General features: G+C 37.3%; 1 protein-coding gene across 1 annotated transcript in view; it reads left to right on the plus strand.

The window, feature by feature from the left end:
* Nucleotides 1-20819, plus strand: part of LOC103477353 (gamma-aminobutyric acid receptor subunit pi-like) — a 50991-nt gene that overhangs the window by 8405 nt on the left and 21767 nt on the right. The window contains exon 2 of the mRNA XM_008430426.2: nt 8356-8444. Coding sequence (XP_008428648.1) covers nt 8392-8444 — 53 coding nt within the window. The 5' untranslated portion in view covers nt 8356-8391. The remainder of the gene's footprint in view (nt 1-8355; nt 8445-20819) is intronic.

Here is a 20819-nt window from a genome sequence, read left to right on the forward strand (position 1 = left end):
TATATAAGTGAGCAGGAGAGCAAATAGTATTTGTTGTCAAACTGTTAAAATGAAGTAGTGTGTGCCACTTCATTAATAACGTCACTACAGATGAAGTTTTGCTTCAATGAGGTGAAAGGAAACCAACAAATCGTGACGCCTCTGCCTGCCTGCATCTGTTTGCTGTCATTTGTTGCATCATGCTGGGTTAGTTCATGATGCTGCGTGGATTTTAAGAACATGTTGATCTAATATCTTTATTGAAAAAAAATAGTTTCTGATTATTTGCATTCACTCTGTTTTGATGGGATGCCCACTCAGTTTTAGTGCCACATTAATCTCTGAGCTGCTGCTGCTGCTGTGAGTTATTAAGGTTTTAAATCATAAAGACAGCAGTGGATTTGTACTTTGTGTTTTCTCACAGCCAGAGCTCGATTATTGTGGTCAATATTTGTAAATAATAAATTGGATTCATGCATCCAAACAGACTTGTAATAGTCAGACAACAGAAGTAATAAAACCATGGTTACAATGGAAAATTATTTTCTTTTTTTTGTTTTCTTATGGAATTAGTTTCAAGACACACAGTACATTACATTCAATAAATGCTGTGCAAAAAAATAAAACAAGCAAATGCAATTTGTGGAAACATTGCAGTGGGACTACATTTCCCAGATGTGTAGAGTTCTGATTTCTGCACACACTCACCATAGACATGTTGTATCATTACTATTATTATTATTATTATTATTATTATTATTGTATTATTTACTTTTTATTAATTTATTGGAACCTTCATTTTGCTCGGGGGCAAAATTCACCCTCCCATGGGAGGATGAATTTTTTTTTTAAGAAAAAGCAACAGCTGAACACCTTTCAGTTTATTGTCTATTTTAAAAATAATACAAAACAGTTAGATATGAATATATACCTCCACTAATATTTGCTCAAAAGTATCTTAGCAAATTGCACCATGAATAAACATTGTTTTGGTTAAACTAGATGTTTGTTCCAACAGGATAATGATCCAAAAAATGAATCCCACCTGGCTTTGAAACAGGAGAAGGTGGCAAATCCCAAAACTTAAAGTCAACTCTATTGAAAATTGTTTGGTTAAGCTCAAAAGCAGAGTTAAATATTCTCCCATAATTTTTGACTATAAAAAGCAAATTGGCTGTTTCTTGGATTTGTTTACACATACTTTAAAGCATTATGTTTAATATCAGTCCTTGTATGTTGCATAGTCAGCCCACCATGAAAAAGAGCAATAAGATTAAAATATTTTTAAGGTGAGGTGAAGGGTCACCTTAAAAATATCGCCTTACATTTCCACACAAATCTATGCAATGTGTTCTTCTGCTGTAAAAAAATGTCAAGATATGAATAAGTTAAAACAAAGTATCTGATTTTCTGTGAATTTATTTCTATCATTTTGTGTTAGAGTCTGTACAATCTTGGCTAGACATCACCGATTGTAATGCTTTTCTTTCCCAAATCGGAGCGGCTGGTTAATCAAAAAATATTTGTCACAGCGATGCACGCGTTTCTCTGCTGAGATTAGAAAAAGTCACAGTTATTTCTGCTGCTAAACCACAGCACATAGTTGTTCCCCTAATGGAGCCCAACATAATCAACGTAATTAGTCACACCTGCACCTCCCCAGCTATCAGCTCCTAATGACTGCTGAGCAAGGCTCTCCATTCATTTCTAACAGTTTGTTTAAAAATCTAAATAGTAAATGAGCTGCAGGCTCAAATTTAAAGTTGCAGAGAAACAGTCTAAGTTAAATTGTTTTGCTGATTAGCAGATTATGCCAGTTATAATATGTGAGTTTTTTTTTTTCAGTTTTCTCAAAATGTGTGATTTTATTGAGATTGTGAAGACCTGTAGGATCTTATTGGTAGAAAAGTCTGATTCTCTTTCTATCTGAACAGTTGGTGTGTTGTTGTTGTTTTAAAATAAAAAAATAAATGTAGTGAAATTTGCTACAGATGCAGTCAGGGTAGACGGGTCCTGAAGATGCAGTCTCAGACCGGTCTAGTCCAAGTAAACGTGGTTTTATATCTCCAATGATTAATATCGACTCTATTTTATGACCAAACCTTCAGGCCCACCAAACTTGCTCTGTCAAACAATCTGTCCTCATTCAATCTGAGTTTGAGATTTCTTAATTTTACAACATGACTAAAAAAATATATATTTTTAAAAATATTTAACCTAAAACAAACTCGTACAAATTCTAAATGTACTTTAAAAAAAAATCATATCATTAATTTGTATTTGTTTTTGTAGTAAAAGCAACAGTGAAAATTGTGTTATGTAACTTATCACCCATGAGGAATTGACAGTGGATTAAAATCAGAAATTAAAGCAGAGAAACACAGAGATTCAGTTTAACACGTCCTGATTCTAGTCAAAATCTATACAAGAGGAAGGAAGATCCAAAAATCTTCTCAGAGATCATCTACATCTAAAAATGACACTTTCCTGAAGTTTTGCAGGTCAGAGCAGAGAAAAAAACATTTAGGGTTTTAGAGACTTTTGGTTTGGACGAGCACCTTGAATGCCACATGCTGCTGATGTGACTAATGCAAGATGCCTTGAAAAATAACCTAAAAAGCAATAAAGGAGAGAGTATCCAAATAATTAGATGAAGTGACTCAGCTCTGCCTGACATATCAGTTTTATATTTGCTTGTGCCCTTTTCAAGTCGGCTTAAAATCACCCTGCAGACAGCTGACTTTGGAGAACTGCTTCCCATCTTCCCACATTAAAGTGTCCCTTGATCAGAATAACCACTTTGCATAGGGACAGAGCAATAGCCTCTTTTATGAAATAAATATTTTTCAAAAGCTCTACTCCAGGTGATGGAAGGCTGTTTTTTTTTTTACATCGCTCCAGCTGGTCCAGTTTCCTCTTGCAGGTTTATTAAAACACATTTTTGAAAAGTTGAAGACGTGAAGATTTATGAAACACGTATTTAAACTCTGCATGTCATTTATGACGTGCCCTGTTCAGTTATATTACAAGTGTATAGGAATTAAGTGTGTAAAATATAGAGTGTGATACATTAACATAACATTGCTGCCAAGATAGCAGCTTAATGTTTTTGTATTTTCAGTTGATCAGCCAATCATCTTTGACTGAAAGTCCAAACTGATTTGAATTAAGCGGATGTTGATTAGAGCAGTGGCTGTACAGTATAGCCTAGCATAGCATAGCCTAGCATAGCTTAGCATAGCAAAAATTAAGCTGAGAAATCCAAAGAACTTTTATGTAAACTCTGTTGAAGTCGTCTGAGGTCCACCTGCGTAGCGACTTTTAAAATGCATGTCAGATTTTTGTAATTCAAAAATGAAAACTGTTACAATCATTAAATCCTGTTCAACATTTTCCACATCTAATACAACACTTATGCTTCACCATACAATTCAAAAACAACCAAATATTTTTGAAGGACATTCCAAAAACCTGGTTGCAAACCTGTGGATAGCGCTGGACCCAAAGTTTGTTACTGCATTGTATGATGGAACTTTAAAATTGCGTCTTCTTCGTCAGGACCCTCCGACGTCTTGACTTTATTTTTACACCTCTACCTGGAAAATGTTCTCCAAACATTGTAGCAGTCTCTGGTTGGGGGTAAGCAAATAATTTTCACCAGCGCAAACAGTGTCTGCACAGAGCAGCATGAAAAATAAATTATATACATGCTCAGCAGCACGTGTGTAAAGTCTGCAGTACGGCTTGTATGTGCAATACGCATTGCAAGAAAAAAAGAGAAAACATAAAAACTCAATTGGTGGAAATCTGCTCAGAGATTAAATTTGTATTATAAAATGCAAGATGTGTAGAAAGGTGAAGGTGAAACGTTTTATATCTACGAATCTTCCATCATTGAAGTGCAAAGCAGCTACGCAGCAGAAAACAGACAAGTTTGAATTAACCAAACCTTCCTGAATACCCCATCCATCAAACTGAGAGTTAATCTATATCATTTTTATTTAATAACATACATTATTTATTTCATTTGCACATTTGGTGTGAGAGTTTAGGGTTCTACTTTAAGTGTACATTTCGATTGAGGACACAGTCATGTTTGAAAGCTTTGTGTGATTTATATGCATCCGCCAAACGATCACAAAGTTATCTAAAGGAGATGACAGATTGGTTCAATTCCAGCTGGTGAGGGGAAAATACAGGGTTGTATTCATTAGTCTCTGACCTCTCAAATCAGTTCACTGAGGTTTTGAGATTGGAGTCACAAACTTTGTTTCGCGCAGGACTTTGATATGAGTTTTGTCTCAACTGCTTATGCATGGATTACAGGGGCTTATGCACGGATTACAGTGGCACAACCAAAAAGTGAAACTAAAAAACAAGGCAAGATGGATTTTACGTAACAGCCGCTCTCAAAAAGCTGGCCTTTATGATTATTGCTTTTTGGTTTCACACGCATTCATCTTGTTATTCATCTAAGTTATATAATTTCAAAGTTCACACGCAGCATTACCCATTTCCAAGCATGCATTTTCATTTGTAGCCTACGTAAAAAAATAAAATAAAATGTTTTCACTAATTGTAGCGGTGTAAGTAGCTGCTGTCTGTAATGGTGCTGTGTCAGGAACATTGCTGAATTCCCAGAAGTAATTTGCTGTAAATTTACAGAGCTGATTAGCTCAGTTTCTGGTTCTACTCAGTGTTTCCTTTCCTCTGGTCCTCTGATGAATGACCCAGGTTTGCATTCATTGACGAAGCAGTTTCACTTTGAAAAATGATCTGCTCTCTACTAACGTCTAAAATGGTTTTAATCTGAAACCTAAACTGTAAAATGGAAAAGCTTTGAGTGAACTGCTCTGTGTCCCTTCACTGATTACATTTAAGATGGAAAATAGCTGCCAGCTGCTGCTAATTACATCACTTTATTAAGTGATCATCATCTCTGTGACAAATTTTAAATCCAGGAATTTTGCCAGTTTTCTGATCTGCATAATGTGACGCAGAGTTGATACAACATCAAGGTGGAAATACGTCAACAATGATCTCAGAGAAGCAAATGAAAATGCAATCTGGAAAAAAGTATAATCTCATTTACAAACTATTTGAAGTCCATCAATTTGCATTAATATGAGTTTTTTTTCACAAATGTAACAAAATGTAAGACGGTGCCAATCTTTTCTGGATGGTTCTGTAAATAAAAACCATCGGGAGTTGAAATGAGAAGTTTTTTTTATCTCTTATTCTTTAATGAAATGAGACAAATATAGAGAAGTTTAACCATAATGAACAACAACATGTTTTTGACTTGAGTCCATCTGTCAGCAGGATAAATCAATCCTAAACCGGGTCGTCAACAGGACAATGATGTGGAAAATCTAGAACAGAACGGAGAGAAAGGGATTCCAGTGGCCCAGTCAAAGTCCAGACTGGGCTGGAAGGTTGTAGTAGAACCAAAGGAGAGAATCAACTACCTGCAAATCTTAATGAACTGAAGCAACATGGTGAAGTTTTCGTTTCAACACATCTAAATGAAATGATTATGTCTCTGTTAGACTGTAACTAAATGCTCAGGAGGTAATTCAGACATTTAATTCTACCCTCCATCGTGGATAAATCAAAAATAATTTTGCGAGAAGCATCAGGAAACGTAAATGCTCTTTCTCAGTCTTCATGCATCAGAATATAATTTCTATGATCTTTCGTTTAAAGCGTTTCAGGCTGCAAAGTGATAATTCTGGCCCTTTAAATAGCTCATCAGGTCATTGCAAAGTGCTGTAATTTGACAGCTGGGTCACTTCCAGGCAAATGTGAATGAATCAGCCTTTTAAAGCCTTGCTGAGCTGCAAATATACAGTAACTCATGGTTCCGTCTGCTGGAGCCAAAATCAGTGTTTTGCATTGTAAAAATGAACATTTATAAAATCTAATACTAATGTTTTACATGCAAACCAGAACGTTCGACATGGTGTTAACAGAAGCCAAGTCTTTTATGTGTTTTTTGAATTAAACTATGTATCTAGGCCCACATCATGTTAAATAATTCTGCTAAATTCCCCCAACTCTTCCCCCTCCATAATTACTCTGATTTGCAGCCCAGATTTTACTACAGTGTTTACACACCAGTGAAAAAAGTCCAGAAAACATTTTACATAAACTGAATATTATATGTAGCCTTATTTTTGTTTGTTTATTTATGTAGCATAAATTGTGCTCAAGTGGAGGCTGTAAAATGAAATGTGAACATTTCACTGTACAGGAAAAGAGTCAGACAGGAAGTAGATGAATGTTCACCAGATTATAAAGATTATATTTGAGTGGTAAGTTTGTAAAGTTTGGAGAAATTTAATACTTCAGAGATTTCTCTTAATTTTTTTTCTCTAAAAAATTTAAATAAATACAAATATCTGTGAAACATTTTCAAAGTTATATTTTTGAACAGCTGGTTATGTCTGGAATAAAGGAGTCAGCTGGACTTATTTGAAACAGAGATTTACACACATTTCCAACAAAACTGGAAACATGGAAACAACAATGTGATTCTTACAAAAAGCTAATTTTAGATTATACACAAAATAAAATATTTTATCTACTGTCTGTTGTTCTCCTGCCTTTCTACCAGGCTAAGCTGACTGAAGCCTGGTTTTCTATGAGGTTTAATAAAATTTCAAACAGTGACGCAATGTGTGGTTCAATCCTCTGGAGATGGATGTGAAAACATTCACTAACAAAAATAGAAGCTTAAATTTTGACCTCAACTGAAACATTGTTATGTTATAAGCTTTTATTCATTCTTTAATAAATTACATATCATTCAAAAAATATCTTAGCAAGAGCATATTTTAAATAAGATCAAATTTGTATTTTTATTAACATTCAATGATCTTACCTTTATTTTCATATGAAGTTCTTTCACTTGTCCTTCTCCACATATAAGTTAATCCTTGTTTGCCTTCATTTTTAAAAGTCTGGCTGCTTCAGTGAGTGGAGATTATGGCCAGGAGAGTCGCTCTGGATCCGTCCCATTCCAACTCCATGTTTTCAGACTTTTCAGTAGAAGAAGAACCATTTTGTTTGCCATTCTTGGTATTTTATTTATCGTAATAAAATGTAGTCACCAGCTTTGAAGCTATGAACAAATCTAAAGATCAAACCTATAAAAAATGCAAAAATGCAGCCATTTCTATGTTTGGAAAAACAAGTTTTGGACTTGTCAGTTTTGTTTTTATTATTTATACATAATTATTTACACAACTTACTCAAATTATTCTTTTTTCTTTTCCTTCTGCAGTCCAGTCCAGACTTGCAGTGAGGAGTTCGGACAAACAACCAAACCTGCACAAATTCTTACTTCATTTGAAAATAAAGTCACATATTACCAGGACCTTATTGTTATGGTTTCACTTTGCACCTACTTTTGAATTAGGTTGTTTTGCCACAAAAACAATGACTTTGCAATATGATTCTTTGTTTATATTATTTCTATCAGCTTTCATGGGTGAATTAATACAGTGAAAAATCTGAAAAAGGCTTAATTTCTCATCATTTTCGTTTCATAAACATCTGTAATGTGTCCTTAAATTATTTGTGACAGCTCCGGAAATTCTGTGTCAGTGATCAAACTCTGTCTGATACAGTGTCAAATGAGTAAAGAATGACTTTGTGGATAGCTGCATATCTCTGTGGATGTTTCCACAGAGATATGTGGCAGATGCACAATCATATGACAGAGTCGCATCACCGTCAGTCCCGCTAATGACTCAGTGCTAAAGTTTTATTTCTGCTTCGCAATATTTTTTTTCTTCGTTCCAGCTTTCCATCCGCCTGTTGGCTCTCAGCCGTTACGTCTTTCTGGCCTCTGAGGGTTTCTCTCTCCGTTTCTGCTTTTATCTTACTGAAGGTAGAGACTGGGAGCATGGGAATGTATGCAACAAGAGCCGTCCCCCAGAAGGGAAGCACTTTCATTACTTCCCAGCCAAGTCTTGAGCTCAGTGCCAGTGTTAAAGTTGGGGTGAAGTCATTAATGAGGTCATTATGCTGTTGACAGCGTGTCCCCGAGGTGAATCATCACTGCTACTTTCTGCAGCGTGATTTTTTTTAAAGCCACTGGAGAGACTGTGCTCCATTTCAACGTCTGTGAAGGAACCCAAAGTCGCAGAGAAACCGTCGTTACCTTGGAGACGTATCTAAGTAGGAGATATCCGTGAAACTTTGGATCTTTAAGATTCAAAATAGGAAATGGGACACAGACCGTCTGCAGCAGTGGTCTGGTAGCTGCAGGTCTGCTGGAACTTCATTTAAATGCAACAACTTATGCAGTCGTCAGTGACGGTTGCAATCCTGTCCCCTCAAATAAATGATCTTTGTGTTTTCTCATTGCAGATAAATTCGACCAGGCGTCTTCCCTCCTTTGCAGCCATGGCTCACTCCGTGTCTGGAGGGACTGTGCTCACCATCCTCCTCATTAGCAGGTAAGGCTGCAAATAGATAAGAGAAATATAACCAGTGGGATGAACCGCCAACAACGCTATATTAAGAGCCAGGGAGCATAATCAAGTCATGTCAGATTGTTATTTGGTACAAAGCCAAAAATTGTTATGCAGAGAGCCGAGGAGGAGATGGAGGCATACTCATGTGGTTTCATTTTCCCTTGAACCATCAACGCTCAGCACTGACTCCTCATGCATCAGGCAAGAAGACGCTTTGAAATTCCACCGCCACGTTTATGACACTGCTGAGCAGAACTGATGAGGAAGGATCCAGCACTACACGCATCCATCACTGAATACAATTGGGGTTATAATCCCCGCCGAGGTCATAAGGAGAGAGTGATTGGATGTTTTGGTGCACATTTGCCTGCCACTGTGAGGAGCTGCCTCTCCTGTCTGCATTGTACTTTCCAGGCACAGAGTGCACTTTCCACACTGTAGATGAGGCAAGATGTCTGGTTCTCACTGAGTCTTCCCTGTGTAGCGCTGCCTCTCTTTGCACAATCAGATGCGGCATTACGGGGCTGCAGCAGGTTTTCTGCCGCACAAGCATGTCATCAAATGTTGTGTGCACGGGAACTCTTCGGAGATGTGATGAATTAATTTTGCATGTTTGTTAGCTGACAAGGAGAAGTAGAGAAACTGAGAGGGATTGTCAGTCTTCAGTCTGGTTCCTGTTATCCAAGACCAGATTTTAGGCCCTGTCTGGACCGAGCTTTCATTTGGGTTGTTTGTAACTCTTGCACTTTCCACTTCAGCAGTAGGACAACATAACATTTGACAAGGTTCAGACAAATTTCTCTGCAAAAAAAACAAACCAAAAAATATTTTGGGTTTAGTTTCTAGTGCATAATAACTTGAAGTTACAAGTAACTTAACACAAGAGCTTGATTTAATCGACTAATTCCTTAATATTGTTACAAAAGTACTGGTTCCACAGAGATTATTTCACTTACTGGAAAAATGTCATATTATCTGTGGGTATAAATGCAGTAAAATTCATGATTAACTTCCTGGTGTCACACAATTTAACAAGTTTGTTTTGTTAAAAAACCTAAAAATAACTAATAAATGTAATTTTAAGTTCCCTCACTATAAAACACATTATTTACTCAATATGGATTTTGTCTCAGAGGAACTGCTCAGTAAGATGCATTAATCAAAAGTAAAGTAAAAAAAAGTAAACAAATTAGTTATGCAGTGTTGCACTGGTGTGAGGAGAAGTTGGTATAATTTTCATTTCTGCCCCAGTTTTATTTTTAACCAGATGTTTTATTTTTAAGGCCAATACTTTATAATATTGACAGAAAGCTACAGAGCACAGTAAACCAAAGCTGACCATCTTAAATATTATTTAATCTTAAGAACTAATCAAATGCAGAAAAAGCTACAACATTTTAACACTTTCTCAACGGGTAGTTGTATCTCTGCATTCTGCCTCAACAAGCTCTTTGGGATCATTCATGATCTTGATGTGAGGCAAAATGAAAATGAGTTTAGACTTAGGATGAGCTCATCCAGCCAATCAAAGGGCCCCATTCAGCCACTTGCACTTTGAAGCCTGTTCTCTTGGTCCCGATCCACAAGACTGTATGTTGGAACGTAGAAAGTTATAGATGAGGCCTTCTTCCTTCACTTGTGAAAAATACTGATGCTTGAGCTCAGAGAGCAGCCATGCAGGAATAGGGAGAATATGAAAACTTCATGCAGACAGACCCTGGGAAATACTGGGATTAAAAAAACAGAACCTTCTTGGAGCAAGGCCACAGCAACCAACTGCACCACCATGCAGCCAGTTATTCATTCATTCAGGGTAATCTCCATTCCCACTGGAGAAGAGTTAACATTATTTTGGCTAACTGCAGAATGAACAAGTTTAAAGTTGCAAGTCTCACAAATGCAGAGACGTCAATTCCGCCTCTTCCAGAGAATATTGGCAGACCGCTTTGGTGCTCGGCTCCGAATCCTTCGATAGCTTTACTGTGATCAGCAGAGAGCTCTGCGCTTCGCAAGGGGAATTTAAATGCAGCGCAGCTTGAAGGAGAGAAAACAAAAGTGACATTGGAGAAGGGAAGATGCAAGCCGATACAAACTTTACAGGCTTAAAGCCGCAGCAAAGTAAAGCGTGTCTGACCACAGCGTGAAATGTGTGGAGTGGAGGTTTTCTTTTAATGCTCAGGATGCAGGATGCCACCGATTAAAGGAACGTTCCCCGATGCTTCGCTGTCAATCAAGTCCCAGATTCTTTCATCTGCTCTTCTTTTCACTGAGACACTCACGATTGTTCTGTCCCAGAGTACAAAGAACAAAATTGAAGAGGACAGGTATAAGATCACGTCTCAAGAAGGTAAATAAAGTCTGTCATCTGAGAAAGTTGGACTCGGCTTTGACGCATTAAAACAGGTTAAAAGATTCTTCATTTAACGCAACAAAGCGACGGTGGGGAAAACTTCAATACACAACTCATATTGTAAAAACAGATCAAAAGAAAGTTAAAAATTCAAAGTTTAAGCAAGAAATTAAAAATTCATGAAGTGAGTCAAATGTACGAGAGGAAAGAGCATCAGAAATGTTCCCTTCAGCAGTAAATCTAATAACTGGCCCACTGGGCCTAAAAGAAACAACACAAATCATATGATTGCTTTTAAAAAGAGGCACATTTTTGTCCCTGTTGTGTCTCCACACATCCCCTGGAGGAGTGTGCTTACGGAGCAGTGTAGTTCATTTGGAGTGCCGTCAGCTTTTTGTTGTTTGTATTGGTTAAATGCTTGCAATCCTTCTTTCTGCATGGTAATATTGAGCCAGATGGAGAGCTACGTGGACCCATGTTCCAAACCCTAATCTGACGGCTTTTGGAGCTCATTCACTTCCAATTTGGTTGTAATATGGCACTAAATAAATAAATAAAACAATCAATAACAGTTTTTGTAGACAAATTTATCCCAGCCTGCGTGCCACGTTTGATGTGATAAAACATCATCTGCTGTTTTCATCCAAAATAGCCTGGATATAAAAATAACATTTCCTCCGCATACCGCATAAAGAGCATATATTAAACTTTAAATGCATTTTCAAAAAACATTTCAAATGCTGCTAATGTATTCTTTTCATCATCAGAGTTTGAGTCAATCTGTAAGCATAAATAAGTTATAGGATTACCTTAATTTCCCCAGAGTCAGCGAAGGTATTGGTTGCATAGGCGGTTTTAACCCAAATGCAAGAAACGTGCAAAACATACCACCTTTTTTTTTTGTTATGCTGTAGACCAGAGTTTTCAACCAGCCCCTGAAGGACCCACTGCCCTCCAATTTTTACTTGTTTCACTGCTTCCATGCAGCTAATTTAAATAAATGGGTGATTAACAGCCTTCTGCTGCACTGGAGGCAACACAATCATTTGATTCAGGTGTGATGATGAAGCAGAGAAAAATCTAAAATATAGAGAACTGTGGGTCCAGCTTTAATTCCCTGACTTCTAGTTTTAATGTGCATGGTGTTGTTTTTGAAGATTTGCAATGTTGTTCTTGTGCCAAACATGCCTTTTAGAAAATATCTTTTCAAACTAAAACCTCTCCCATGAGGTTTTAGGGCCTTTTAGTTGGATTTTTTAAAGTTTCCTTCTTAGTGTATCAGGAAATGTTACAAAGGCTCGGTCATTAACCATTCATTCGATTCGCCTGCGTTGGAGCAGAGACGCATCTAAATGTTGCATAGTGGCAGTCAAACACTGGAGCTGCAGACCCTGCTGTAGAATAATCTACACACATGCTAGTATCACCCAGCTGTCCTAAACCTTACGCTAACGCTCGTCAAAAATACATTTCTTAAGAGAACTTTGTTGCATAATCTTCTTCTTAACTTCAAAACAGTGAGCTCAATATCAAGATGGAGTGGATTCAGAGGTAATTTGATCATGGAGGCATTGTCACCTGAGTTTCTGGTGTCGTGTGCCAAAACTTTCTCCAGCTGAACAGAAACAAAACTGAAGTTATTATCTTTGGACCTATAAAGAGGAGCGAACCAGAATCAATGCACAGCTTCAGTTATTACAACTAAAAACCAGCGATCAGCCCGAAACCTGGGAGTAGTGATGGACTCTGACCTGAACCTTCAGAGCCACATTAAGACAGTCACAAAGTCGGCCTTCTGTCACCTGAAGAACATCTCCAGGATTAGAGGACTGATGTCTCAGCGCGATCTAGAGAAACTCATCCATGCGTTTATCTTTAGCCGCATTGATTACTGCAACAGCGTCTTCACAGGTCTGACTAATAAATCAATCAAACAGCTGCAGCTGATCGAGAAGCTGCTGCTGCTGTTCTSACTAAAACCAGGAAGATAGAGACATAACACCAGTTTTAAAGTCCCTACACTGGCTCCCTGTAGCTCAGAGAATAGATTTTAAAATACTGATGTTAGTTTATAAATCACTGAACGGTTTGGCACCACAATACCTTAAAGATCTGTTATTGTTGTACCAACCGTCTAGACCCCTCAGATCTTCTGGTTCTGGTTCTGCTCTGCATCCCCAGAACCAGAACCAGATGAGGAGAAGCAGCATTCAGTTTCTATGCACCACAGATTTGGAACAAACTTCCAGAAAACTGTAAAACAGCTGAAACACTGAGAGCCTTTAAATCTCAACTTAAAACTCACCTGTTTAGAGTTGCTTATAGCTAAATTAGGTTTAGAGTGCCGGTTTTGATGTCTTTGATGTTTTTATCTTTACTTTTCATCTGTTTATTAATGTCACATACTGCTTTTATTTTTATTTTTTTTCTCTAATTATGTAAAGCACCTTGAAATGCCTTGCTGCTGAAATGTGCTATACAAATAAAATCTGATTGATCGATTGTAAGTGAAATGTGGATTCACAAAGTGCTTCAGCACAAAAGTTTTTCCTCAAGTGAACTGATTAGGACAAGTTAATTCTCTCTCTGTTGTCACATCACTGATTCCAACACTTAAAAGAGGATAACGCCACTGAAGTCAGACATGATGCCGTTTAAAGCTTGAAGAAAAGACAACACAGCCTTAATGCTGACTTCAGTCTCCATCCTAAAACCTCTTAAAATACAACCACAACTTTTCCAGTTTCAAAATGTACCAGTGAACCTGTTGTTACCTAAAAACTCCAATCATAAACTTAATATCCAGTGTTTTTCACCTACAAATATGGGTGACAGACGGGGAATTAATGTTATATTTCAGCTGCAGGATTTACAAATTCTAAATGTTTTTTTTTTTAATTTCCAATTCTGCTTTGTCTGTGTTTGTGTCAAATGGAAACGGCAGCAAGATGAGAATGAATTGAGCTAATCAGCCTCCATTAGAAATCAATTCTGCATTCAGTGACAGATTTCCACTTGAATTCTTAGAAACTGCTTCCAGGTGTTTGAATGTGGTCAAGTTTTCCTGAAGTCCTGAAAACTTTACCTGTACATTACAAACTTTATCAAAAGCAAAGTTGACTAATTTTATTTAAAAAGCTATCATTTGTTGCCGTAAATGTCCCCACACATTTAATACAGCATAAGATCAAGATCTGTTTTCTCTTTTTGCAAAAGGCTCAATGCAGTTTCTTGTACGGTTGCAGGTTTTTACTTGGTTGAGCACAACTCTGTGTTTTGTGATGTGGTTTTGATTTGTGCTCTGGAGGGGAATATCATTGGCTTGTCTCAAGTCAGCTTTCTGACTTTGCTGGAGTCAGATCAACAGAGATGAGCTTTTGATCATAACTTTCCTGACAGCTAAATAATGAGGAGGCTTTCAAAGTTTCACATTACATTGACAGTTTTTTTTATTTTAAACTGAAAACTTTTCATTCTTATGTGAGTTTAATTCCTTTCCTGTCTGTGGAGAAACTTGTTTCCTGATTTTTTGCAATCTTTACTCACTTTTCATCATTCAGGTCTGAACGATGTTCTGTCTCTCTTGATCTTTGTTGTTGACATATTCCAGCCACACTTTTCAGATATTTAAAAAATAGATTGAAAACCAGGTTTCATTTCACAATTATTCTCTAGTTTGGATTGTTCTAGAAAACATTGCATTTTGTGGTTGTAATGTGAGAAACTTCAGTGGAAATGAATACTTCTGTACTTGTCCTGCGTCACCGTCAGACTTTCTCCACCGTTTCCCTTTGCACACGGCTTCATCACAGCACTTCTTTCAGTCACGCCTTGGGTATGACTTTTCTTTCCTTCAACCACGTTCATCTGAAGATCTCGATGAGAGGGCTGTACATCAGCGTCTTTATCCTCACCATGCCGAGTTGCAGATTGCTTTCACTCCCATCACTTAGACCGGTACAATCATCTGTAAAACCGCCAGTGAATTTGTTCGTCTGTATGAAACTGCATTTTGTTAGCCGTTCCCCAATGAAATCAATGCCCCATTTAAAAGAGCAACCACAGCTAGTAGTAGATATAGCTGTAGATATGAGGTCAGGGACAGTTTTGAGTAGATTGTGTGGGTTTTGGTGGTAGTTGTGAACATGATTGTAATTGCTCTGCCTTGCATATTATTCCCCTTTGAGCAGAAATGTTTTGTAAATCCCAGGGATTTCATTCTTGGTGGACAATTCAGCTTCTTATCGTTAAAATTCAGCACTACAACCAACTGCAGATTGAGATTTGTTGGATTAAAACTGAACTAAAACAACTAAACCTTTTAAAATCATTGACCAGCTTCACCTGCTTAGTACAGCTGAGGAAAAATTTATTGTAGTTTTGGTGACACTGTTGTGCAGAATCAAGCTATCTGCTAAAATGTAGTGCACTTTTCCCACATTCAAAAGATATTATACAGATACATCAGAGTAGTAGTACAATTGTTTATATCCAAAGTTGAATCCTGTAAAAAAAAATAAAAAATTATGTTTGGTTCACATGGCAAGACTCTAAAATTATCAGCCAATTTTCAAATCCTTAGATGATTTGATAAAAAGTTATTCATATAACAGGATTAACCATACAGTGTGACACAGTATGGTTAACACTGTGTTACACTGTGACACACTGGTGTTATGGTGTTATGTTGGTGTTATGTTGCTCACACTGGTTGAGCAACATAACACAAAAATAAATTTCAATCACCAACATCTAGACGTCAGACAGGAACTCTTGCAAAACCTGTTGAGAAAAACTTGAGTTAACAAACATAGCAGGCTGCTGGGAAGACGCACGGGGAATAGTTTGTAAATAACCATTTACCACAGAAGCTAATGATTACTCCTGACAAAAATCCTAAGTAGAAAAACCTAAAATTCTGGCATCTTTCAGTTTTTAGCTCTGTTTAACACAGTTACTGTGATGCACAGTCAGTTGCGGTTGGCATCGGTTTCTTAAAATACACAGTTGTCTGGTAGCTCACACCTAAAACAGGTCTGACAATATTAAATAATACTGACAGAGTAAATACTCTGGTCTCTGTCTCAGTTAGAATCCCTTTTGCCTTTAGAGCTGCACTGATTCTTTGTGTCGTAGACTCAAAAAGGCCCCATGTTAACATCGCAGTATCATGCAGCTGATGTGTATCTGTCATATGAACATGTATTATCATATCTCTGAGGTTTTCTGCTAGAACAGATTGATGCTTGAATGCTGTTTGCAACAAATCTGACCCTACTGTCTAAATGTTACAGCTGAAAGCAAGACTCATTAGATCTGGAAACATTTTCCTGGTCTTTGGGTGAACCAGTGTGAATTGCACAGCCTTATTTTTCTCTTCTCAGCTGAGTGGCTCCTGGTGTGAGGCTTTGCTGAAGCAGCCCTTGCAGGATTTGACAGTCTGGAGTCAGAGATGGATTTTCATGTTTGAAATAAGTGATATGATTTGAGCAACCAGTCTGCTCTTTTCACTCAGACCTCAGAGGTAAAGGCAGCGCTTTCATCCACATAAATGTCACTTAGGGGTTATTATGTTTTTTAACACTTTTCTGTTAAGGATTCAGAAAAGATGTGTGCACCAAGTTGCTGCCATGTTTTGGTTTAGTTTTGCTTTTTGAAGATTTCCTGTCGGTGTATATGAAATAGATTAATAAATCCTATGTTTAGGAAAGGTTTTATGTGTCCAAAAATATTAACACGAATCTACTTTGTCTAATGTTTACAAGTCAGAGTAAATTTCTGCTTGTTTGTGTTTTTTCTTCAAAAAGTATTTAAATCTATTAAACATTTCCCCTGACGATATGAAACGACGCCAGCAGAGGAGCAGAGTGTACTCCGGACCGACCGCCAGTCTGTCATGACGTTAACGTAGAGAGACAGACGGAGGCAAGGCCTGCTGGCACGCTTACCCAAAGACAAATAATAAACCAATTAATTAAACAAGGAGGCTTTTTCACCGTGAGAGTAAACCAGAACATCTAAGCCCCACTTTGCTAACAATTAGACTCGTTTCAGCTTCATGTAATCCATACATGAAAAGGGTATTAATTGGGTTTGTCCTGTTTGTAGTGGCTGTGGTACCAAATGATCTTGTTGTGTGTGAGCCTGTATGGATACTGAGCTAATGCTCATTCGTTGAGCTTAACTGCATGCATATTCACATGTAGTAATGTCTGGTAGTGTAGGTTAATGAATAATGGAGATATGTGCGTCCCTGGCAGGTCCGTAACATTCTCTGCTATGTAAGGATTTCAGTTACACAGCATGGTAAAACTTCAAAGCATTAGTTTTAGAGAGAGATGGTCATAGATGATCATATTTGCCTTTCCTAGTTGTTTTATTTCGAGAAAAAAGTCAGATTGACGACTTTCCTCTGAGTTAAATCTCAAAAATAATTTTTCTGACTTTTAGTCTCCGAAGATTAAAGTCAGATTTTTGTTTTCAAGTGGTCCTAATCTTTTTCTGTAGAATGTTGACATGTTTGCATGACAGGAGAAATGAACAGAACCAAGAGTAGAGAGTTAATTTATCTATCTGGACAACGTCCAGACAAGAGAACCAAGTAAGTTGGTTGGTTTGCATGGATGTCCAGGTGATGTATTTTGCAGGAAAATAGGGGTCTTGAGTTACGGAAGAAGATTAGGGCCACTGGAAAAAAAAATAAAACAGTTCTGACTTTAATCTCAGAAGTCAGAATTCTGACATTAAAGTCAGAATTCTGACATTAAAGTCAGAATTCTGACATTAAAGTCAGAATTCTTTCTGATTCTTTCTGAGAAAAAAAGTCAGAATTCTGACATTAAAGTCAGAATTCTGAGAAAAAAGTCAGAACTGTTTTACTTTTTTCCCCCAGTGGCCCTAATCCTCTTCCGTACTGAGTAAACGGAAATATTCTGCAAAAATAATGCAAACATTTGCCGATACCATGACGCTTTAAAAAATTGTTCAGTCAGCTATGATCCCAAATAAGATTGTGCATTGCTTGAAAAGAGTGCAGACAGGGTCACATGGATTATCACGTCAAAGAGGTTAAGTAAGAGGAAAGCAGTGGTCAGTGCTGCAGCTCTCTGTGTGCTGCAGCTCTCTGTGTGCTGCAGCCATATCAGGACTCACTGGTACAGCCAGGCTGATTTGGATCAGCCTGAGGTATCTCTGCTGCAAGCTAGAAAAAATATCCCATCAGGGAAATCAGGCAGACGTACATTTTGGGAACAATGTTAGACGCAAATATGACGTCCAAAATAGATGATATTATTAGATTATTAGGCGTATCAGGTGATGTATGAAGCCAGTGTTCACAATGAGGGAAATCCAGAGTTCCTGAAACATAAACAAACATGAGAAATACACATGTTCTAATATTAGTTATATAATTTCGCAGGTTTTTTGACAAGCATCAGTCACTGAACGTTTTCTCCAACCGCCAAGCATATTGGTGGCATCATGGTGAAAACTGCTTTGCTCTGAATTTATGTAGTTCCTCTTGCTGAATGAACCATAAATGTCAAGGAATTGTTAATAAAACCTTGGATTCTGCTGCACTGAGAATCTTAAAGGATTATTTTGTTTTAGGGGATATACTTTTAAGCAATCAGTCCCTCCACTCTATTAATGAAAATAACAAACATAAACCACTCAAAAAGTCTCTTTACTTTCTGTACATGATTCAGCTTCTCAGTGATATTCTAAGTTAACTTTGCACTTGCATGTTCTTGTTTCTTTTCATGATTTCTGCCCTGTTTCTTTGAATACAGGGCTGATCTATGAATAAAATAACAAAAATATTCAAGAACTGGTTAACCAACTCTGAAAATTAGACGATTTTCCAGATGCTGTGGTAAATAAAATCTTCATTCTTTTAAAATTGGCCCTGAAATTCAGTATGTAACTCTTAAAATGGGAGCGCCCACTGTGTAACAAAAAACTAAAACTCTGTTTTTAGGTTTCCGTTCCTAATTTAGATAAGAAATTTAATTTCCACATAGAAAATTGACGTTGAATCTACGGTGCATGTAAAGCTCCAAGGATCATCTTACAATAAAACGCAACAAGGCTGGAGCCACGGATAATGCCCCTCTAACCCCAATAAAGCTTTGTAGTATCTTTTAATTAATACTAAGCAGATATCGCACTCTAGCCTTCCTTTGAGGTCCTAAATCAGAGGTTGTGTCAAGCGAGATTTAATAAAGCAGCACATGTTCACGAGAGTTTCACTTTGTTTCTCTGTCAAAACCAGAGCAGCTCAGTGAAGGTTAAACAGCACATGAAGTCCAGAGCTTTGGTTCTGTTTGACATCAAGCCTTTACAGCCTTTATTTCCAAATGATCTTAAGATAACAGCAAAGATCCCTGGTGTGACTGAATCACTAACTAATGAAAACCTGCAGCAGAACTGTCTGACTTTCATAATTATATAACATTTAAATTATTCTGCTTGGGTTTACTCTCTTCATTCTGTACGTTGGATGTATTTAGATTAGTTTTAATAATCTATAAAATAATAAAAATTACTAATATTTAGGTAAAAGAATCTTAAAGTTTTTTAGTCCATCAAATCACATAAATATCTCCAAATATAAAAGTTTTCTCCCTGGTTGTTTTTGTTAACATGGCTGCACAGTGGTGCAGTTGGTAGAGCTGTTGCCTTGCAGCAAGAAGGTTCTGGGTTTGATTCCGAGCCCGGGTCTTTCTGCATGGAGTTTGCATGTTCTCCCTGTGCATGGTGGGTTTTCTCTGGGTACTCAGGTTTCCTCCCACAGTCCAAAAACATTACTGTCAGGTTAATTGGTCTGTCTAAATTGTCCCTAGGTGTGAGTGTGTGTGTGAATGGTTGTGTGTCTCTGTGTTGCCCTGCGACAGACTGGCGACCTGTCCAGGTGACCCCTGCCTCTCGCCCAGAACGTTAGCTGGAGAGGCAGCAGCACCTCCTGACCCCACTAAGAGACAAGGGTGTAAAGAAAATGAATGGATGTTTTTGCTAACTGTAATCTATTTTTTATGTTGGTTTTTATGTTTTTATGATGTTAACTGGATCTTCCTCTTGGTTCAGTCCATATCAGGAAAGAACTGTGGATCAAACCAGCCTGTTCATGAGGTCTTTGGCTTTTCTTTTGTCATTAATTCTTCCATTTCTCTCCAAAGCATCTTCATCTCTGACATACAGAACCCATCTACCTTCTAAACAATATGGTGGCAGGACAGAGTATTTAACTATTATACTTTATACCAAAGTATAATACAAACCTGTGGAAGTCCACAATTATTTTCCTATCTCACATAAATTCAATTTTTCAAGGATTTCATACAAAGACGCAGCATGTTTGGAGTGTCACCTTGAAATACATCCACAGATATGCCCCAATTTAACTTAAATGTAAAGGCATTAATTTAATACATAATACAGTTCTGAATTTGAAAAAAATTTAAATGATTTTGATTAATCTAATTAGCCTGATATTTCTTCTTTAATTCCATGTCAGACAGTTAGCAATAAAGTGTCTCTGTGTTTCCGGACCTGTTTGTTTTGGATGTACCCCACCGGACGTCCAATGGCTGCTGGAGACCCGACACAAGGAAGGGAGAACATAGGAGATGGATTAATAGATACATTTAGCCTGAATAGTGCACCTATTTTCATCCCTGCTCAGTAATCATCTCATCCCCACATATCAAATAGTCTTGACTATTTACATGATCTTACTTAACGAAGGCCAGGCAATTTTATTTGTAGAGTAGATTTTCAGCAATAAGGCTATTCGAAGTGCTTTACATGATTAGAATGAAAATAAACCATCAATCAAGCAGAACACAAACAAAAGAAAATAAATTCCAGAGACAAAGTGGATGACAGGTTTAAAAACAGACTACACTGTATGATGTTCCAGTTTTTATTAATCAAAGGCAGCTCTAATCAAAGAGCTTTTTTTAACTTTGAAAGAAGAAAACTCTTAAGTTCAGATCAAAAACAAT

Source organism: Poecilia reticulata, linkage group LG15 (assembly GCF_000633615.1).
Source record: "Poecilia reticulata strain Guanapo linkage group LG15, Guppy_female_1.0+MT, whole genome shotgun sequence".
In the NCBI taxonomy this organism is placed as follows: Eukaryota; Metazoa; Chordata; class Actinopteri; order Cyprinodontiformes; family Poeciliidae; genus Poecilia; species Poecilia reticulata.